At 34.5% G+C, this 17,982-nt stretch overlaps 3 protein-coding genes across 8 annotated transcripts; 1 reads left to right on the plus strand and 2 right to left on the minus strand.

The window, feature by feature from the left end:
• Positions 1-382: 382 nt before the first annotated feature.
• On the minus strand, positions 383-4,340 carry LOC129575483 (discs overgrown protein kinase). 2 transcript variants are annotated; one of them, XM_055459182.1, is made up of 3 exons: positions 4,108-4,340; positions 3,347-3,999; positions 383-2,247 (listed from the first exon to the last, which is right to left on the minus strand). In XM_055459182.1, the coding sequence occupies exons 2-3, from the start codon at positions 3,446-3,448 to the stop codon at positions 1,171-1,173; spliced, it is 1,179 nt and encodes a 392-aa protein (XP_055315157.1). In that variant the 5' UTR covers positions 3,449-3,999; positions 4,108-4,340; the 3' UTR covers positions 383-1,170. The 2 variants fall into 2 exon arrangements, with proteins under 2 accessions (XP_055315157.1, XP_055315158.1); XM_055459183.1 differs by having other exon boundaries at positions 3,347-4,025; positions 4,108-4,307.
• Positions 4,341-4,445: 105 nt separating this feature from the next.
• LOC129575492 (uncharacterized) lies at positions 4,446-14,142 on the plus strand. Of its 5 annotated transcripts, none has more exons than XM_055459197.1 (4): positions 4,446-4,865; positions 11,206-11,305; positions 12,237-12,341; positions 12,433-14,142. In XM_055459197.1, exons 2-4 carry the CDS (start codon positions 11,293-11,295, stop codon positions 12,600-12,602), a joined length of 288 nt encoding a protein of 95 aa, XP_055315172.1. In that variant the 5' UTR covers positions 4,446-4,865; positions 11,206-11,292; the 3' UTR covers positions 12,603-14,142. The 5 variants fall into 5 exon arrangements, with proteins under 5 accessions (XP_055315172.1, XP_055315171.1, XP_055315173.1 ...); XM_055459196.1 differs by lacking the exon at positions 4,446-4,865 and adding an exon at positions 7,012-8,064; XM_055459198.1 differs by lacking the exon at positions 4,446-4,865 and adding an exon at positions 7,051-7,546.
• Positions 13,416-16,733, minus strand: LOC129575489 (uncharacterized). Its single transcript, XM_055459191.1, has 7 exons — positions 16,387-16,733; positions 16,124-16,194; positions 15,861-16,037; positions 15,515-15,773; positions 14,577-14,643; positions 14,295-14,386; positions 13,416-14,226 (listed from the first exon to the last, which is right to left on the minus strand). Exons 1-7 carry the CDS (start codon positions 16,454-16,456, stop codon positions 14,156-14,158), a joined length of 807 nt encoding a protein of 268 aa, XP_055315166.1. The 5' UTR covers positions 16,457-16,733; the 3' UTR covers positions 13,416-14,155.
• Positions 16,734-17,982: the final 1,249 nt, after the last annotated feature.

The following is a 17,982-nucleotide window of genomic DNA, read 5'->3' on the forward strand; positions in this document are numbered from 1 at the left end:
GAAATGCTTACTAGAAATTATTACCTTCACATCATTATTTATTTGTTTCATTTTTCGCCATGTTCATTTAAATAATTATTATTGTTGTTGTTGTTGCTGTTGTTTGCATTAAGTTTTAACTGATCGAAAAGGGACATTTACCAAATATTCAACGAATTATTTACCTCGCGCGTAATTTTGTGGCTATCGGTGCTATCGGACATGCTCTCCTCTGGACTCGATTCAAAAATTGGTTTTGTTTTTTTTTTCATTACTCTAAATTTTCTTAATTTTTTTTTTTTTTTTGCAAACGAATCATTTGTTTCAATGGTATTTTGGCTTTATCTTCGATAGTTTTGTGTTTCTTTGTTAAACTCTTCACATTTATTCACTCACAAATCAATTTTGTGTGGGTTTTTTTTCTTGTCAGTTTTATTTGATTCCTTTGAAATTTTTTTTCCATTTATAAATGTAAGTTGTAACTGTAAATTTAGCAGTTTTATTTTTTTTTTTTTATATGTATGAATAATGACGACGAATAATGTAGACAATAGATATAACGACGAGTAATTGTGATTCATTTTAAAACTGCTAATTTCCGCGTCTATTAAACTAATTTCAGTATTATTCACGTTCATTCTTTTCTTCAAAGAAAAAATTGGTTCGAATTAATAAAACGCGGAGAGACATGTATTTTACATATACATATAAAAAGAACAAAATAAAAAAGAGTGTATTTTTGTATTATTATTTTTTTTGTTGTTGTTTTAAATTAAAAGGAAAACAATACCCTCTCTAATGGTTCATTATCATTTCTAATTTTAGAGACAAATTGTTACTAAATATAATAACACTTTTCCCCCTCAATCAAATAAACATATTTCATCATTTGTTGTTGTTGTTGTTGTTGTAAAATTTAGTACAATTCAATAAATGTTCTGCTGTGTTCTTATTCATCTCAGTTTGTGTTTCTGTTTCACTCTTTCCATCTTCAATTGTTTTTTTTTTATTTGAAATTTTCTTTAATAATATTTTACTTCATGCTCTCTCCTCTGTTCCTAACTCATTCTATTGTGTGTGAATCCTTAAGCTAACTTTTCTCCATACTAAATGTTACTTGTTTTCCCTTTTGCTTGATTTTCGCAAGTGTTCCTTCTGTCGAAATGTGTTTTACATAGGTTTCGATGTCCCCTATTTTGCATTTCGTGTATCAGTCACCACGTTTTGGCCTCGAAGTCGCACCGATGAACGTCGTTCCGGTTTGTCATGTGGTCGTGGGCTGTTGGTGGCCACTGGTTCTTCGTTTGGATGATTTGATATTTGATTACGTTTATTCGTTGGGCCATCGTTATCCTCTGGTTGTTGCGCAGTACCGCTGGCCATTGCAGCACTTCCCATCGCACCGACACCAGCACTACCGCTCACCGCATTATTGGCTGCCCCACTGGCAATTGCATTTGTTCCTACCGCATTCCGTGAGCCACCGAATTTTAGCATATTCCAATCAAATACACAGTCATATGTGAAGCCCTTCTGATGGAATAGCGATCGGAACAATTTTCGCAGGTAATTGTAATCGGGACGTTGTTCAAAGTGTAATTGGCGGCAATAGGTTAAATACGCTGGAAATTCGCTGGGAAAATTTTTGCACAGTGTATCGATTGGCGTGGACAGTTTCTTTTCGGAAATTCGTTCGTATTTCTGTCTTTTGTTAACGGCCTTCAAACCTTGCCATGGAAGTGCGCCTAAATTAAAGTACATGAGTACGTAACCCAATGATTCTAAGTCATCACGACGTGACTGTTCTATGCCCAAATGTGTATTTATCGATGCGTATCGCGCTGTGCCGGTCAAATTTTTGTTTTCCCGATACGGTATGTGAAGTAGGGTCCGTGAATCACGATACTTTTTCGCCAATCCAAAATCGATCATATACACTAGGTTGCCTTTCTTTCCGAGTCCCATCAGAAAATTGTCTGGTTTGATGTCACGATGAATGAAATCGCGTGAATGAATGAAATCGATGCGGGATATCATTTGATCGGCTAGCAGCAGCACTGTTTTCAGCGTAAACAATCTCGAGCAAAAATTGAATAAATCTTCGAGCGACGGCCCAAGCAATTCTATCACCATTACATTGTAATCACCTTCGGCACCGCACCAAATTATACGTGGTATTCCAATACCACCCTGCATCATTTTGTAAAATTTGCTTTCTATATGGAGTTGGGGATGCTTCGTTCGAATGCATTCTAATTTTATGGCAACCTGCAAGAAAATCGATTAAACACAAATATTGCACATTTAATAGAGAAGAAACAGTTGGTTTTGGCCACGTTCGCGGTTGGTCAATTGCTTTGTAAATCTGAATTTCTTGCGGAATTTCGACAGACATAATCATCTGAATCCAAAACGGAATGCACATCGAATCGATACAGTGTGGCAAAGTGGCAAAGTGGCATCCACACCGAATCTGAGCAATTCGCTTGCACACATATGTACGCACACACACACACACACACCATACATGCATACAGCGGAGCCAAAAAGAAAAACAACGCGACCAAATGAACGGGCAACATATAGAATGGAAACTTATTCAATTCGAATTTCTTAACAACAAATAATCAATTACTGCTATCATGGCTGCTCACTTTGTATTTATGCAGAAACAGTGGAAATAGTACGGTACGATACGACACGTTATTTGAATATGTAATCATTCAAATTTATTCATAATAGAAATGCAAGGCAGATCAAGTCTAAGAAGTTTTGTGTATATATATTGCACAACAGAGTGCTTCCTAAGAGAGTGTCAGCCTAAATTTAACAGGCTTTCTATTGTTGTTTGCATCTTTATTTATGTTGTCTACTGTGGACTGGGTATTGACATTCAAAATGTTAGTCCAATGCAAATGGTTACTACATTATTATTGTGTTGTAGAAATATTGTGGTTGTGACGATAAACCGAGCACAGGAAATGAGAAATGGGAAAAATGACCAAATCGAATGAATGAAAGAATCTCGTGTGCGAACACGTGAGAGACTCGATGGTACGTCAGAACTTGCTTGCTATCGTGCAGAACACAAACAAAGGAAAATCTTTAAATTGATTTCTCGAAATTGGCACGAGAGAAAACGTGATACTCAAATATTAGGTTGTAAACATAAAAAAATATGCTCGCTGCTTCTCCGAAATTTGAACCCGAAATAGATTGCAAGTGTTTAACTACGACGTAAAAAAAAAAAACCATTGGGCGAATTGCGAGTTTGCTCGGTATTTGCTGCACTCTCTTCGAATATTCCGTTATGTACATAACAACTGATTGTCCGTATGTAAATAGGTTTTATAGAATCGAAAATTACCTCTTCGCCGGTTTTAATGGTTGTTCCCAGGTAAATGTCGCCGAATGAACCGGAACCAATTTTTCGGCCTAGTCTGTATTTATTTCCTACACGCAATTCCATGTTTCGAATTGATTTGTCGTCTTTCTGCCTCTAGATCACACACACACACATACACTCACCAACCGGTCGTGGTTTCGTTTTGTAAATGGCTTGGATTTGAGCTACCAAGTCGTTTTCTTGAAACAAGGAAAAAGAACAAAAAGATCCGATGTATACGGTGCTCAAAACACGATTTTTTTTTTGTTCGATCGATTATCTTTTGCACTGATCCTTTGTTTTAAGAGTTCACCGTAATTTTGGCGTTTCTGGTCACAATACTACGGATTTTCGAACAATAATTTTGCTTGTTCGCTTCGTCCAAATGTATGGAAACAATGAAAAAATGCACTGAAACCAAAACCAATTTTCGGTGTGTCTTTTCTCAATTCCGAGATATATTTTTTCTTCTTTTTTTTTTCTTCTCTCTTCTCGTCGTTCACTCCGTCGATTTCGTATTTGCGTTTTGTATGTGGTCGTATGCAATATCCAATATGTATACGCTGACTCTGTTCAAGAGTGCTTGCTGTGGGTACATTTGTAGTTGTGTAGTATGGAGCAACCGAATGGACGCACTGCAAGTTTCAACAATGTATATGTACTGTTTTTTATGAACCTTATTATTTTCTTTTTTCAATTCGAAAATTCTTTCATTTCCATGCAATTTTCATAGATAATCTTACCGAAATTTCAATTCCAAGGTGTTATTTGGTGGAAAACTGGCTCTTGTTCAGCGATTTCGTGCGATAATTTATCCGTCTGGCAACAATTAAATTACAATAATTTCTGGTTTTTTGTCTGCCTTTTCTCAGTGTGAATTTTTGCTTTTCTTTCTTTGATGAACGTCTACTCACTTGTACTGCGCCCTCTGCATCTTTCATGCTACAGAATCGGTCGCCATTTTTACTAATCGTCTACAATATTTTATATTGGGTAAAAACACACAACCATCACAGTACTTAACGCACGTACTTAAAAAGTGTTGACGAACTCAGTTTTAGAACAAAAACATATGCATTATACACAATGAATTGTCACACGGCTCAACCCAAGCGTACATTTAAATCAAAGTATTTTGTAATTCGCATTTAGACGACTGCATTTTCTGTTGTGCGAGTTTATTTTTCGAATTTATTTCGATTAAATGTTGAAAAGTAATCCATTTCAATTTGAAAGTAATATGTCGAAGCGAACCGATTCCACCGAGAGTAACGTTCCATTGAAGAATTATGTTTTAAATTTAAAATTGAAATATTTCATGCGTTTTTTGTCCAGAAACTCCGTTACAAACCTTGATGTGAACATTATTAAATAAATGATTTGGCCAACAATTTGTGGAAAAAGTTTTGATGAATATAACTGTTTTGTGTGAATTCTTGCTGTTTATCCAATTTAATCAACTAAAATCATAAATTCCCAAAAAAAAAATACGGGACTAAAGGTGAGTAACTTTTGTTGTATGGTGGGAAGTACGGTTAATGTGGCCTAAATATACAGATGTAACAAAAAAGGGAATCTAATCTATGAATCATTATTTGCCAATTTTTCACTCGTTAATGCAAAAAGTGTTGAACTCAAAAAAAATTTCATAGGAATAGTTTCTTTGAAAAAACAAAAAAAACTAATTAATTCATCATTCAGTATCGTTGCAAGCGTCTGGGGGGACTTCTCACGAAAAAAAATGAATGAATTCTTAAAAATTTTGAAAAATTTCTTCAATTCGGTCCGATTCGATCAATTTTTGTCAATTCGTGTAAATAAATGTATATTTACACTGAACTTTTGAATTATGCTTCAATGAAATTGTTCTGGAAGTGGGTTTTGGTGGATCTCAAGGATCGTTCAGAACTGCTCCCGTTTCTGGAAGTGGATCATCAGGATGGGCCAGAGCAATGTCAAACCGGATCTTGTTCATCCTGAGCATCCACCAAAACTTCCAGAATCGGGAGCAGTTCTGAACGATCCTGAGGATCCTCCAAAACCCACTTCCAGAACAGTTTTATTCAAGCAAAATCGTCATTTCAGTAAATTTTCATACAATTTCAATAAAAAAGAAGAAATAATAGAAATTTTTGCACATTTGCTCAAACTTTTTGTGTGAGAAATCCCCCTAGGCAAGCGTATGTAGTTTAAAATTGATGTACTAAAAACAAGGCATTGAGTACATCTGGCATTCTCATCACAATTTGGCAGATGTTGCATCCATGAATTGACATTTCATCAAAACTTAATAAGCTTATTTCGATGCGATATCAAATTAAGGAAAATGTTTTTCTTTATATGATTGTTTTCATTTATATGATTGTTCAACTAGTATTGCCTTCGTGTGGATTGGAGCAATGTCAGTGTGAACATTTATGTTCTACATCGAATTGACGAGAATTTTCTGATAGGAAACATATTGAAATATGCACCAGTCGTGCTCTTCTCTCTTTATCATTCTGACTGAATCAGCAACATTGATCATTATTCAAAACAAATTTCGTCATATCGATATAACAATCAGCATTGATAAAAACTCAACAAGGTTTTCCACATTTCTTTTCAGATGTTTCAATGCTTTTTTCAACAATAATTATTCGATAATTTGATCGTTTATCGTTGGATGGCGCTGCTAGCAATATTCAAATCTATTTTTTTTTTTCATTCACGACAAATCAAATTCTTCTCTCGAAATATTAAAGAAACCAAGTACTTTTGATCAATATGATTAAGACGGAAGAATAATAACAATGATGGTAAAGCTACAGTTGCTAAATGAAATCCACGGTTAAATGTATCATGGCTTTAATTAAAAAAAATCGAATGTCTCGCCAATTATATAAATTGCGAAGCTGTTACGAGATGAATCCATTCCCACCTCATAACTACAAGACGTAATGCTAATTGATGTGATATCGCCAATTTCCCGATATTAAGTTGAATAACTTGAAAATTGTGAAACGAATCGTGATCGCACTGCCTGCTACTTGTCAATGTTCAATATTATCTCCAAGACACCGAACAAAAAATGATACTGTTCCCATTATTCAGCCTGAATGATTGAAATCGAGTGTAAAAAAAACAGCTAACTGGTTGTTAATGCGGTTCCTTGACACCTAGTGCAACATGAACTTTCAAAGTTGTTCGCATGGTTGAAAGTCAATCATACGATTGCCCCGTAAAATCGTGTGTGCAATCGCACATAAGAGCTTTCGAACGAACGAACGAAGCACAACGAAACGGTTCAAGATTTTGCAGCGATAAGCAATACGTGTGTGAGCACCATGCGCTTTGCATGCATGAGTTCAATTTTCATTGTTCGAATAGTCCCAAAAGTGTCCCATTGTGCACACACATTTTGTCTGATTCATCAAACTCCCATCAATTTGCTAGTCTGTTCTTTTTTTTTTTTTTTTTCTTTCTTTCTTTGTGCTCGTGTATGGAAATGCTGAGCCGTTTTGAACGCTCTACTGCTGTTTGAATTTGACATCCGTCAAACAGTCACATACAAACATACGTGCGCATGCAAAACATACACATGCTCAAGCCCAATTCGACCGACGTAATACGTTCGCTACGCAAAAGAAAAACATTGAAAACGACACAGTTGATGTGTGTGCTTTAGGTCTTGTATTTATTGCGTGCTTTTTTGCTCTCTGTCTCTGCTTTCTTTCTTACGTGCTTCGTTTGTATAACATTCAAACACGTTGTTACATCGAATACCACAACAAAACATACGTTCGTTCATCAAGTCATTGATTCTACGCTCATTGAAAACACAAAATAAAAATATACACTACGCTAGTTGAGCACTAAAACTGAAACAAGCAAGTCTTTTTATTTTGCACAACGAATTGGTTCTTGATTTGCGATTATTAAGTCCGCCCGTGTCAACCAGAAAACCATTTTTTTTTTCCGTGGTTCAATCGAAAAATCAGCGTTTGGATGCTATATAATAAAAATTGGTATAAATCAGTTCAATTAAACCAGATGGCAATCAATAAGCAAGTGAACTTTGATTCCCATATACTCAAAGCATCGATGTAAATTGAATAGTTTTCTCTTCAGTTGAAGTCCAGTAATAACAATAAAACCAAACAACAAAAAAGGAATAATAAAAGGAGCGTTATCGTGAAATCAGTTAGTTTATCACCGCAGATAACATACTGCACAACAATAACAACTACAGAAAACCATTCAAATCGCATATTTTCCGTTTTTTTTTTTATAATTGCATTTTTGTTTTGTTTTAAATTCCAAAACAATAACACTTGAATAATAATAGACAAGTATAATAAAACGTTAAAAAAAAAAATTGCCACGAAATCGAAGACGGGGAAACAAAGTGAACATTTTCAACTTTGGAATTGATGTATAAATTGCAACTTGAATAAACAGTTCAGTACACGTGTGTGTTCCAAATACCGTGATTATTCCTTTTACGAGTACTTGTAGCACAAAAGGTGAAAGGAAGTGAACGAAATTCGCGCTCAATAAAATGCACTGCAGATGAAGTTTACATGCGTCTTACAGCAATCTTGAAAGCAACAAACAAGCAAACAAGCAAACAAGCAAACAAAAAACGCAAATCATATAAGGATTACTCAAAACGGCAAAAAGCAATAAAAAAAAACAACAAAACACATCGTGATATAAAGGTAAATGTGTGTGACAATCTTTTAAATAAATCAAACTTCATCGAATTACATTGATAAACTTTTGCACACAAAAGTTGCATTGATAGATACTCTGTTTGGTCTGAAAACTATTCCACATTTCAATGTAAGGAGATAACAAAGATTTTCAGAATCTTTATCGCGTTACCACGTCACATTTACTTAGATTGGACGTTTTTCGGTTTCATTCGTGTTTTGTTTTCGACATGTGTTGTCAACGTTCTTGCTTGATAAAATAATTACATTTTTTTTTCTTCTATCGACTAAATGAAAAATTCATTAGCGATAAGTGTCACATGACATCGCATCATGATTACCAACCAGGGTTTTCGCCGGAAAAAATGGAAAAATGACTCAATGAACGCGATAGAAATTGAGGGCGGCAAATAAAAAAAAAAAAAAAGATGAAATTCAGGCAATTTCCATCGCGATAAAACATTTACGAGACTGAGTAATAAACATTGTCTGTGTCACATTTTGAAAGCAGGCTGAAACAATCGTCCATGGTGAAGGAACAAATTTATTTGTCGCTAGCCGCTTAATCATTTTGTTGTTTTATTTCACATTTTTCCCCTTTATCACACACTCAACAAGAACATTAACCGGCTAACAGGAATAAAAACGGCGGTTACCCATTAAATCATCAATTCATTTTAAGATAAATCCAAAAATAACTTGAATTCATCTAAATATATTATCTGATTCATATATTTGATGCATGATAAACAGTAAAAAAAAAAAATTACTCTATGTTTAGAACGTAGCCAATTTTAAATTACGGCAAATGTGCTCTCGTACATGGGCATTGTTATGCTTATTGAATGGATGACGTCAAATTCAGAGAGATAATTTTTTTCATTACATACATTGAAGTTATTGAATTGAAAAAAACTACAATGTTCTTATATTAGACACACAGGAACATAAACAATCTGCCACAAATCAACAAAATTAAAATTATTCTACAAATATAGTGAATTGAGCAAATAACTGCAAAGTCTTACACTTTACTTTCGTCTTTGACATCTGTGTTCCATGACCATGTGTGTTCGCAATATTTGTTTATTTGTTGCGCATTTCACCAGTTTGTGTTGTTCTACATTGCTCCAACAATGAGTTGCATAAACACGCATTCTCAATCATTTAATAGTGAATAAATATCACTCGGTCGACGTTGAAATAACCTTGCCTTTGTTTTTTTTTTTTTTTTTTCGCTCTGCGTCTCATTTTTTTGTGTTTTTCGAGCCATTTTTTTTGCTAAATCATAACTCGCTTAAATCCGTGTTGATCTAGATCTATAGATAATAGAGTGATGATCTAACGAAGGCGTTCCCAATGACTTTATCATTCCCTCTCTGCCTCTTCGATCACAGCATCAAGATAATGTCGGCAACAGAGAAAAAAGAAACAAACAAAACAAAGTCAGACAGTTTGTTGTGATTTATTGGCATTATTTAGACTTTAGTTTTGGACGTGCAAATGAATCGCTTTCCAATGGCCGAGACCCAAAGAAATTGGCAAATTTTTCCGAAAATTGTCTTGCATTAAAGAAATCTCATTGTGTGTCGGCCGAGCCGAGCCAAACATTACTATGTCACTGCCAATGTGATGTTTTACCACATTATTATTTATGTGGTTCAAATGTGTGAATGAAAACAAAAATCATTTTGTTGTTGTTGTTTCTTTTTTGTTTGAGTCAAGCCTCTTTTTCGCTGTCTCTATATTTCGAACCATTCTATTTTCGTTAGTGACACATATTCCGTATAATACAAACGAAATGAATCATTTGACTTGGCGAACATGAGTGATTGCATGTCGATTCGCACGTATGAGAAGCCTCAGAGGTCTTTTCTGTCTTCTCTTCATATTCGGCAGAAAAAAAAAGGTGAAGGCACAAATTCAATGAGATTCCCACAACAATACACATCGTTTGAAGGAAGTTTCAGGCACTTTGCACCAATCGGTTGTTTACGAAGATGGGGAATAATTGAGATTCAAACCTTATAAGTTACAATCTGCGTACATTATGATATGATATCATTGCCGAATCATTGTTTCTTGTTTAAGAAGTGTGTTGAAGTCTTCAAAGTTCTTTCGCATGAAGTAAGTGCGTCGATTCAACTGCGACTGCTATATGAGAATGAGTATAGTGTGAACTCGTCGAAGACAATCGAAAGCGCTTCAATAGATTTCACTATTTTAAATCGAATACGTAATCAAAAGTCAATTAACATGTTGACTTGAAAGACTGTAAAAAGGTTACTGCCCGACACGTTAACAACACTGGGAAATTATGTTTTTTTTTTTTTGCCGTTGACGCATTAAATGTTCCGCGTATAAAACGCACTTCAGAGCGGAAATTCAAAAATAAACTTGGTAACCTGATATACGTCGCGAGTTCGTCGTCGTTCCAATTACCAATGCATTATCGTTCATTCGATCCTATTACATTTTAATAACAATATATACTTTTTATCATTATATTAGAATCGGGCGCGCGCTGAATTTGCAAGACGCATTCAAGTTATTCGTAACTCTTTTTGTACATTTCGGTTCATTTCATTTTCGGTCGACTCCTTGGGGTCGGAACAAAAAACGAAGTGTTTAATAAAACAAAACGACTACAGAGTGTGTCTAGATCCACTTAAAGAGAGTAAATAATTTGAATAAATAGCAATAGCGTAAAGCAAATAATACAAACGAAAGAAGAAATTCAATACATTGAACACAAATTTACTGAACAATTTGGCCGTTTATTGTCAAGTTTTTATTTTTGGTAATGTTTTTGTAAAACTATTCGCAAAATTTGCATTTTATCGAACTGACCATTTCATTCAAGGCTGTGAAATTTCAAACAAATAAAAATGTTCAGTAGTTACGTTGTATTGGATGACGGCAATTCAGTATTTTCTCAACCGTTCGTTTAAAAAAAGAGTCAGAAAAAAATACACCACTTAAATATTGTGAATATGATTTTTATTACATTTTATTTATTGATGCAATTTGAAAAAAAATTAGAATCATATACTCTGAAGATTGATATTGATATTGAACGGAGATAGGTTTCTCATCATTTCAGCGTATTTTCATTCATCACCTTTTTTTTTCTTCTTCGTTTTATAGGTGCACAGACATTAAACAGCAACCGAGAGTTTTGCCCAGCAACGCGTGAATTTGTGAATGAATTGAAAGAGAATCGATTCCATCAAAATGACAGTTTTAGGTGAGTCAATGCTTTCTATTTTGGTGTGCACAAGAAAATGTAGTTAGGTTGATGTTTTTTTTTCTCCTGCATTGTGTTTACTATTTTGATGAGTGTGCACAAGCCACCTCATCTAAAGTGAACATCCGTTTGTCTTATCGCTTCGTCCTTTCGACATCATACGAACAGTGCGGTGCGCATTTTGTGTCGACACGTTTGAAACAAATTTCTTTTCTGAAAACGCGGTATGCACAACACAGTTTCAATCAAATATGACGCTCATTCAGAAATCAAAAGTATGAATCTTGCGATGCGGACAAAATCTATATGATTTCGTCATCAATTTTCATCGCATTGGCAGCAACACATTTTAATGTAGCAAAATCGATTTTATAGCTCTATTAATATGATTTCTTTTTTTTTCTACCATTGATAACGATCATCGTAAAGTTTTTCCTTATCAATGTGTCTCTTACTATTGCAATAAGTTTAAGGACTTCATTAAATTCCGATTACGGGAGTGAGAGAGAGAGAGAGAGAGAGAGAGAGAGAGAGAGAGAGAGAGAGAGAGAGAGAGAGAGAGAGAGAGAGAGAGAGAGAGAGAGAGAGAGAAAAGAGCTATATTTTGCCAACACATAATTTTTGCAATAAGAATCGTCAGTAAAGTCATAGTACCGTTGAACTTTCATTGTATAGAAAAGGTTTCATCGAGAGAAAAAAAAAACAACAACAGAAAGTTCAATTCTCTCACTGCAGCTTCACTATTTATAAACGAAAAAATATTATGTGTACCACTTCATCGTCCATGCAATAAGACAGGGCATGGGGCCAATCCTCATCGGAATATTTTACCTCATTATTTTGGGAATATGATTTGCATTGTTTTATTTTCGTTAGCAAAAACAAGCTAAAATGTTAATCAGTTTTTCTTTTTCTTTTCTTTGTTCAACAGTTTCGGACAATCTTTCGGAGCCGATATGGAATTTGGAACGACGTGAATCGTCGGGTCATTTGTTTTGGGCACGGGATTCATCTAAAGTGAAATTCCGTTGTGACGGTTAGACATTTTTTTTTTGATTACTTATCCTAAAATTCTCAAGAGATCTTTAAGTCTGAGCTTCCCAATAAAATGGTTCTTCTATTTTTAGTCGAGGTGCTTGAATATGTGAAAGATCCCGATGAGCACAAATGCTACTATGACTCAAATAATAACACAACAACCGATAAATTAACAAACGTTGCCGTTGTTTGTGCAACATGCATCGCCGCCATCGCAGTAACGGTATTTCTACCGTGGTTTCTGATTGGATCCAATTAGCTTCAGGGACGTTTTGATTGATTTTATTTTCCCTTCCATTCATCCCTTACATTTATATGGTAGTCAATTTCGATGTATCGTCTACAGTCCACAGCAATGGACTGGGCATTTTGGGCACTTGGGTAGAACAAAATTCGTCTATTTTTTTTTTTATGTATTCCCCTCTCTTAATGTGTATATTGTATATATAACAATAAGTGTACTGAGTAATGTCTGTTTCGCAAAGAGGAAGAAGAGAGAGAGAAAAAAGGCAACATTTTTTTCTAGACTTAAAATTGCATACCACACATAACGTTTTATCAAAGATGTTAAGACATTGAAAGAAGAAGATGAATAAAAAAAATATTTATTTCGCGAATCTCAGCATTTTTGAGAAAAAAAAGAACGAGAAAAAGGACAAAAGTAACTCTTTTTTGGCTTGATTATATTGTAATGCCCGGAACTGAACTGAACTGAACTGAACTGAATCAACATTTGCCTCGATCTCTCTCTTTTCATTGAACAGATCTTCTCTCACTTTTTCCTTTTGAGTCACAAATATTTTGTGAATTTGGAACAACAAAAAAAAAAAAAGAAAATCAGAATATGTAAATGATTTGGGAAAACATAAATATAATATTTATATTCGTATGTAGAACAGAAATAGATAAATAATAAGAGATGCGAATTTATTTCGCAGCGGAGCGCAGAAAGGTGCGGACAACACGATTTCGGAAAGCAAAACTTGAAACCATTTTCCCACATGTTGAAACAGCAGCACCGATTTCAACACATTCTTTGGCTTAGAAAATATTGTTTATCACACATTTTGTGGGCAAAAAGAATGGATGGTTTTTTTTTTCTTTGAACTAATAATTTTATGAACTTTGTTGCTGACGGCTTTATATATCACCGTTTGCATGTTCATTTTTGTATTAATTGTCACTGAAATCGGCATAGTAATGGCATCTCATTTGAAATAGAATGATCGTTATTTTGAACAGAAATTAAAGTGATGGTTATTGAATTAGCTGACTCCCTCCCCAGATATATAAACAGCGATAGAGACAAAGAATGTGTGTTTCAACGGACTTTTTGCAGACAAAAAAAGTGACGAAATATTTATGAATTTGTTATCTACAAAATACCCGCTGTGATTTTTTTTTTGGAGAGACATTTATTTTTTTTAATAAGAAAACTAAAATAAAACAAAAAATTATTTAATATAAAATGTAATTGATATTTTGAATAGATGCTGTAATTGCGAAACAGTTTTCGAGTGTTTATTGTAGAAGAAAAAATCATGGGAATGACATCTTTTCAATTCATCTTGTTCCCTTTCCTCTTTTCAATTTAAATATACAATTTAAACGCTACCAACATCTACCAATAATAAAACAACAATAAATATTTAGAAAAGCTCTTCTTTTGACACAAATTAATTAACTCTACAAAACAAATATTTTATCTATGGAGCTATGTCGTAAATCATTGTACAGATTTTTTTAAAAAAAAATATAACTATAAAAAATAAAGTCGAAATGTTCAACTCCACTACAAAGACGAATGCATTTTTATTTTTTGCTAATTTCTCTGCATCGTAAAGTGGCAGATTCAACGGCTCCAGCCACTGTTGACCGGAATGCTGATAAAAAAAAGAAGTAAAATGGGTTTTTAGTCATGAAATTCGAGAAAAAAAATGCAGCTACTCACCGTGGGATTCTAAATGCCAAAGGCCAGATGCAGTTGAACCGGCTGGACTTGAAACATCATCTTTTAGTTTTCCTGGGTGAATGCCCGAGTCTCTTAAAAAATTTAATATTTTATATTGTTGTTTAACAGGCGAGCAAACGTCAAAAAAAAGAAGAAAAAAATTAAAAGTGCTGGATTTATGTTTGACAGTGTGTTTACGTATTCCATTGTTTTAGACGAAGTTTAATTTAATAAAACGCAAAAGAAAGGAGTAAAGAAAAAAAAAAATGGTTAAATTCTTACCGTACTAATTGCCCAGAGCCAAGTACCGTTTGTGATGCTAATCGATAGGCCAAATCACGTGGTAATCCTATGATATTGCAATCATGTCGATTTAGAAAAAAAATGAACTCACAAAGCTCCCAAACCATTTATGTTAACTGTTACTATTGTGCTTAAAAAAAAGTTTAATTGGAAAATGTGTATAAAAGCAAAAGTTTGCACATGAATCGATTCACTTTTTATGCACGCATTTTTGTGTGTGTGGTGTTTTCGATGTTTTTTTTTTTTTTGTGCTTCCGACGGAAGTCAATAGTTCGCCAATTATGAAAGCGATGACGAAAAGTTCGGATTAGTTTGTCAACTTCTCCTATTTTATATGTTTTCTTGTTTCGTTTCGTTTTATGTGCCGCAAACTTTTCCACACATGCAATTCTTTCTCACGAAGGAAAATGCAAATTAATTCAAAGCGTTCAGCAAGCTGTCTAAAATGATTTAGTAAGAATGCGCTCAAACGACCATAATATGCAAACTTCTTTTATGTACATAAATCAATTGAGTTCAACTGAAATGTTTGAGAAGTGTTTTCAACTTTCATGTTTTTTTTTTTCTTCTCTCTTTCTTTATTTTTGTTTGTTGCTCAGTTAGAAGTTTGGCCATTCTTTGAATCTGTTTTTGTTTTGTCTTTAAAGACGAAGCGACTTTTTCCAAGTGAATCTGTCAAGTGATGAAATTCACCAACCGTATTCCAAAAAAAAATGACGACAACTTTGTGACCAAAACAACAAATGGTTTTGGTTTGCACATAAAAGAATTGCAGCTTGCGTCATCGTAAATCGTTGGAATATATTTCCGCAGTCGTTTCTTTTAGCAGAAAAAAAAAAACTTTCTACCCTCAACAATTTTAACGAAATAAAAACCTCTAAAAGTGATTCTGTGAAATCAAATTGATAGACACAAACCCATTTTAACGCCGCCATCAGCAAGTGCTTCAATCATAACGAATACATAAGCCGGTCCACTGCCGCTAAGTGCTGTGACCGCATCCATCATATCTTCGTTGATCTCTTCGCTTGTTCCAATCGATTGCAACAGTGAATGTGCAATGTCAGCATCATTTTGTGTAGCATGACTTCCACGAACAAAAACTGAACATGCTTGATTTACGATTGCCGGTGTGTTTGGCATCACCCGAATTACTCTTGATGTTTGCGGCAGGACCTTTTCTCGTAAAATAAAAATGAATCGTCCATCAATAATGGTAAATATGTACAAATATTGGTATATATAAATAAATTGCAAGCTTACATTTTCCATTTGTGCGATTGTGATTCCCATTGCAACAGAAATGAACAATTTATTCGCAGCGATGCTCTTGATTTCTTGTAAAACTGTCGGCACTACGCCTGGTTTCACTGATACAAACACAACATCCGACTCTGACACAACTGGTGGATTTTCCGTTATCGTTTTTGCACCTAATGCCTAACATCGAGAAAATGAATTTCAAGCAATGGAAAAAAAAAAAACCAAAGAAAAATATATTTCTTCTAGAATCAATTATTCCTAACCTTGAACGCATCTAGACTGAGTTGATCCGATGGATGTACACTGGCCGTTACCCGATCTGCTTTCGTCAAACCTTTTAATATACCAAGACAACGATAAAATTAAACCGTATAATACCATTATTATTAGACGAAGTTCGGAAAATTGAATTGCTTTGCCATTTGATCAAATTACAAGAGAGGTGGCTGTTTGCAACGATGCAATCAATTGTCCGGATTGTGTAATACTTCATCTTTGGTTGACTTATTGGTTACAGTGAACATACCGGCTTTGATGAATCCTTTCGCCATGGCTTGTGCAATTTTTCCACCGCCAATGAATCCAATTTTATGCATTTTAAAGTTTACTAATGGAAGGCACTTGAGGTTTTAAAGTTTTAAACTGAATCGACTCCAAAACAACAAAAAAACATGCACTCTCTATCCACATATAGCACCGCCTATACACATGAAACAACAACGTTTACTATGTATATAATGTGATAACACTGAAATCCAATGGATTGAATGACCAGCGATGGCAGGCCTAAATTGACTTAAATTAGAAATTGTCGTTGTGTTGATTGCGAAATTATCTTGGATGCTATTGGTATTTGCTCACTATATATGTATATAAACTGGATCCCCCTCCCCAGCCGGACAAATTTTTGTTTCGAGCGTCAAACTTTCAGGATATTTAGCCCTTAATTAGCCCTAATTTGCCCCACCAAAATTAGAATTTGCCCTCGAACGGTTTGCGAGACATGGCCATCGGCGATTTTGGGGATTTTCAGTAAAATCCACAAAAAGGCATATAGCAAAAATTTTACGCAAGTGCATAAAAATGAAAACTAATGATGCAAAGTTTTAGCCCCTGATTTTCCCTTTCCATTTCTATCTTGGGACAAATTTTTTTTTTCACAAAAAATGTCCCAAAATCGATTTGGGATAAATTGGCGATATGGGGCCATATGCGAATAGGCTGTTTTATGAAACTGTATTATTTTATGGAAATTTTTCTACAGAAATTTAGCCCTCAATCGGCCTTTTCCATTTCTATCGTGAGACAAATAAATTCACATACCCGTGATTTCAGTTACTTTCCTCATTTGTTTATTTTGTCATACATTTTAGCGAATTATTTATGAATAAGTCAAGAATGTGGGAATGGTACATACTAATTCAAGCGGCGATAAAATCAAAATTCGTACATTTGTTTTTCAGTGTTGCTCTATCTCTTTTCCTCTTTTTCAAGTTTGTAACACAGGCACAAATACAAACAACGAATCTAAGTGTAAATGAAATCGCGATGAAATATCGATTGAAATGAAAACACGCCGTTGTGTGGCACAATTCAAACACCAGTGATTGTTCCAATGCAAACAAAATTGCAACAACGCCGATTTTATTGCCGCTTGAATGAGTATGTACCATTCCCACATTCTTCACTTTTTCATAAAAAATTCGCTAAAATGTATGACAAAATAAACAAATGAGGTAAGTAACTGAAATCACGGGTATGTGAATTTATTTGTCACACGATAGAAATGGAAAGGGCAAATTGAGGACTAAATCGTAGTGCGTTCTGTTTTCAGTTTTGATACTAAAATAAAAAATCCCCACATAATCAGTGAAAATAGCCTACTATTGACTCCAAATCGATTTTGGGACATTTTTTGCGACAAAAAAATTTGCCCCAAGATAGAAATGGAAAGGGAAAATCAGGGGCTAAAACTTTGCATCATTAGTTTTCATTTTTATGAACTTGTGTAAAATTTTTGTTATATGCCTTTTCGTGGATTTTACTGAAAATCCCCAAAATCGCCGATGGCCATGTCTCGCAAACCGTTCGAGGGCAAATTCTAATTTTGGTGGGGCAAATT

This window comes from Sitodiplosis mosellana, unplaced genomic scaffold (genome assembly GCF_009176505.1).
Source record: "Sitodiplosis mosellana isolate CC-2019 unplaced genomic scaffold, AAFC_SMos_1.0 Smas_scaffold_6167, whole genome shotgun sequence".
NCBI classification, from domain to species: domain Eukaryota; kingdom Metazoa; phylum Arthropoda; class Insecta; order Diptera; family Cecidomyiidae; genus Sitodiplosis; species Sitodiplosis mosellana.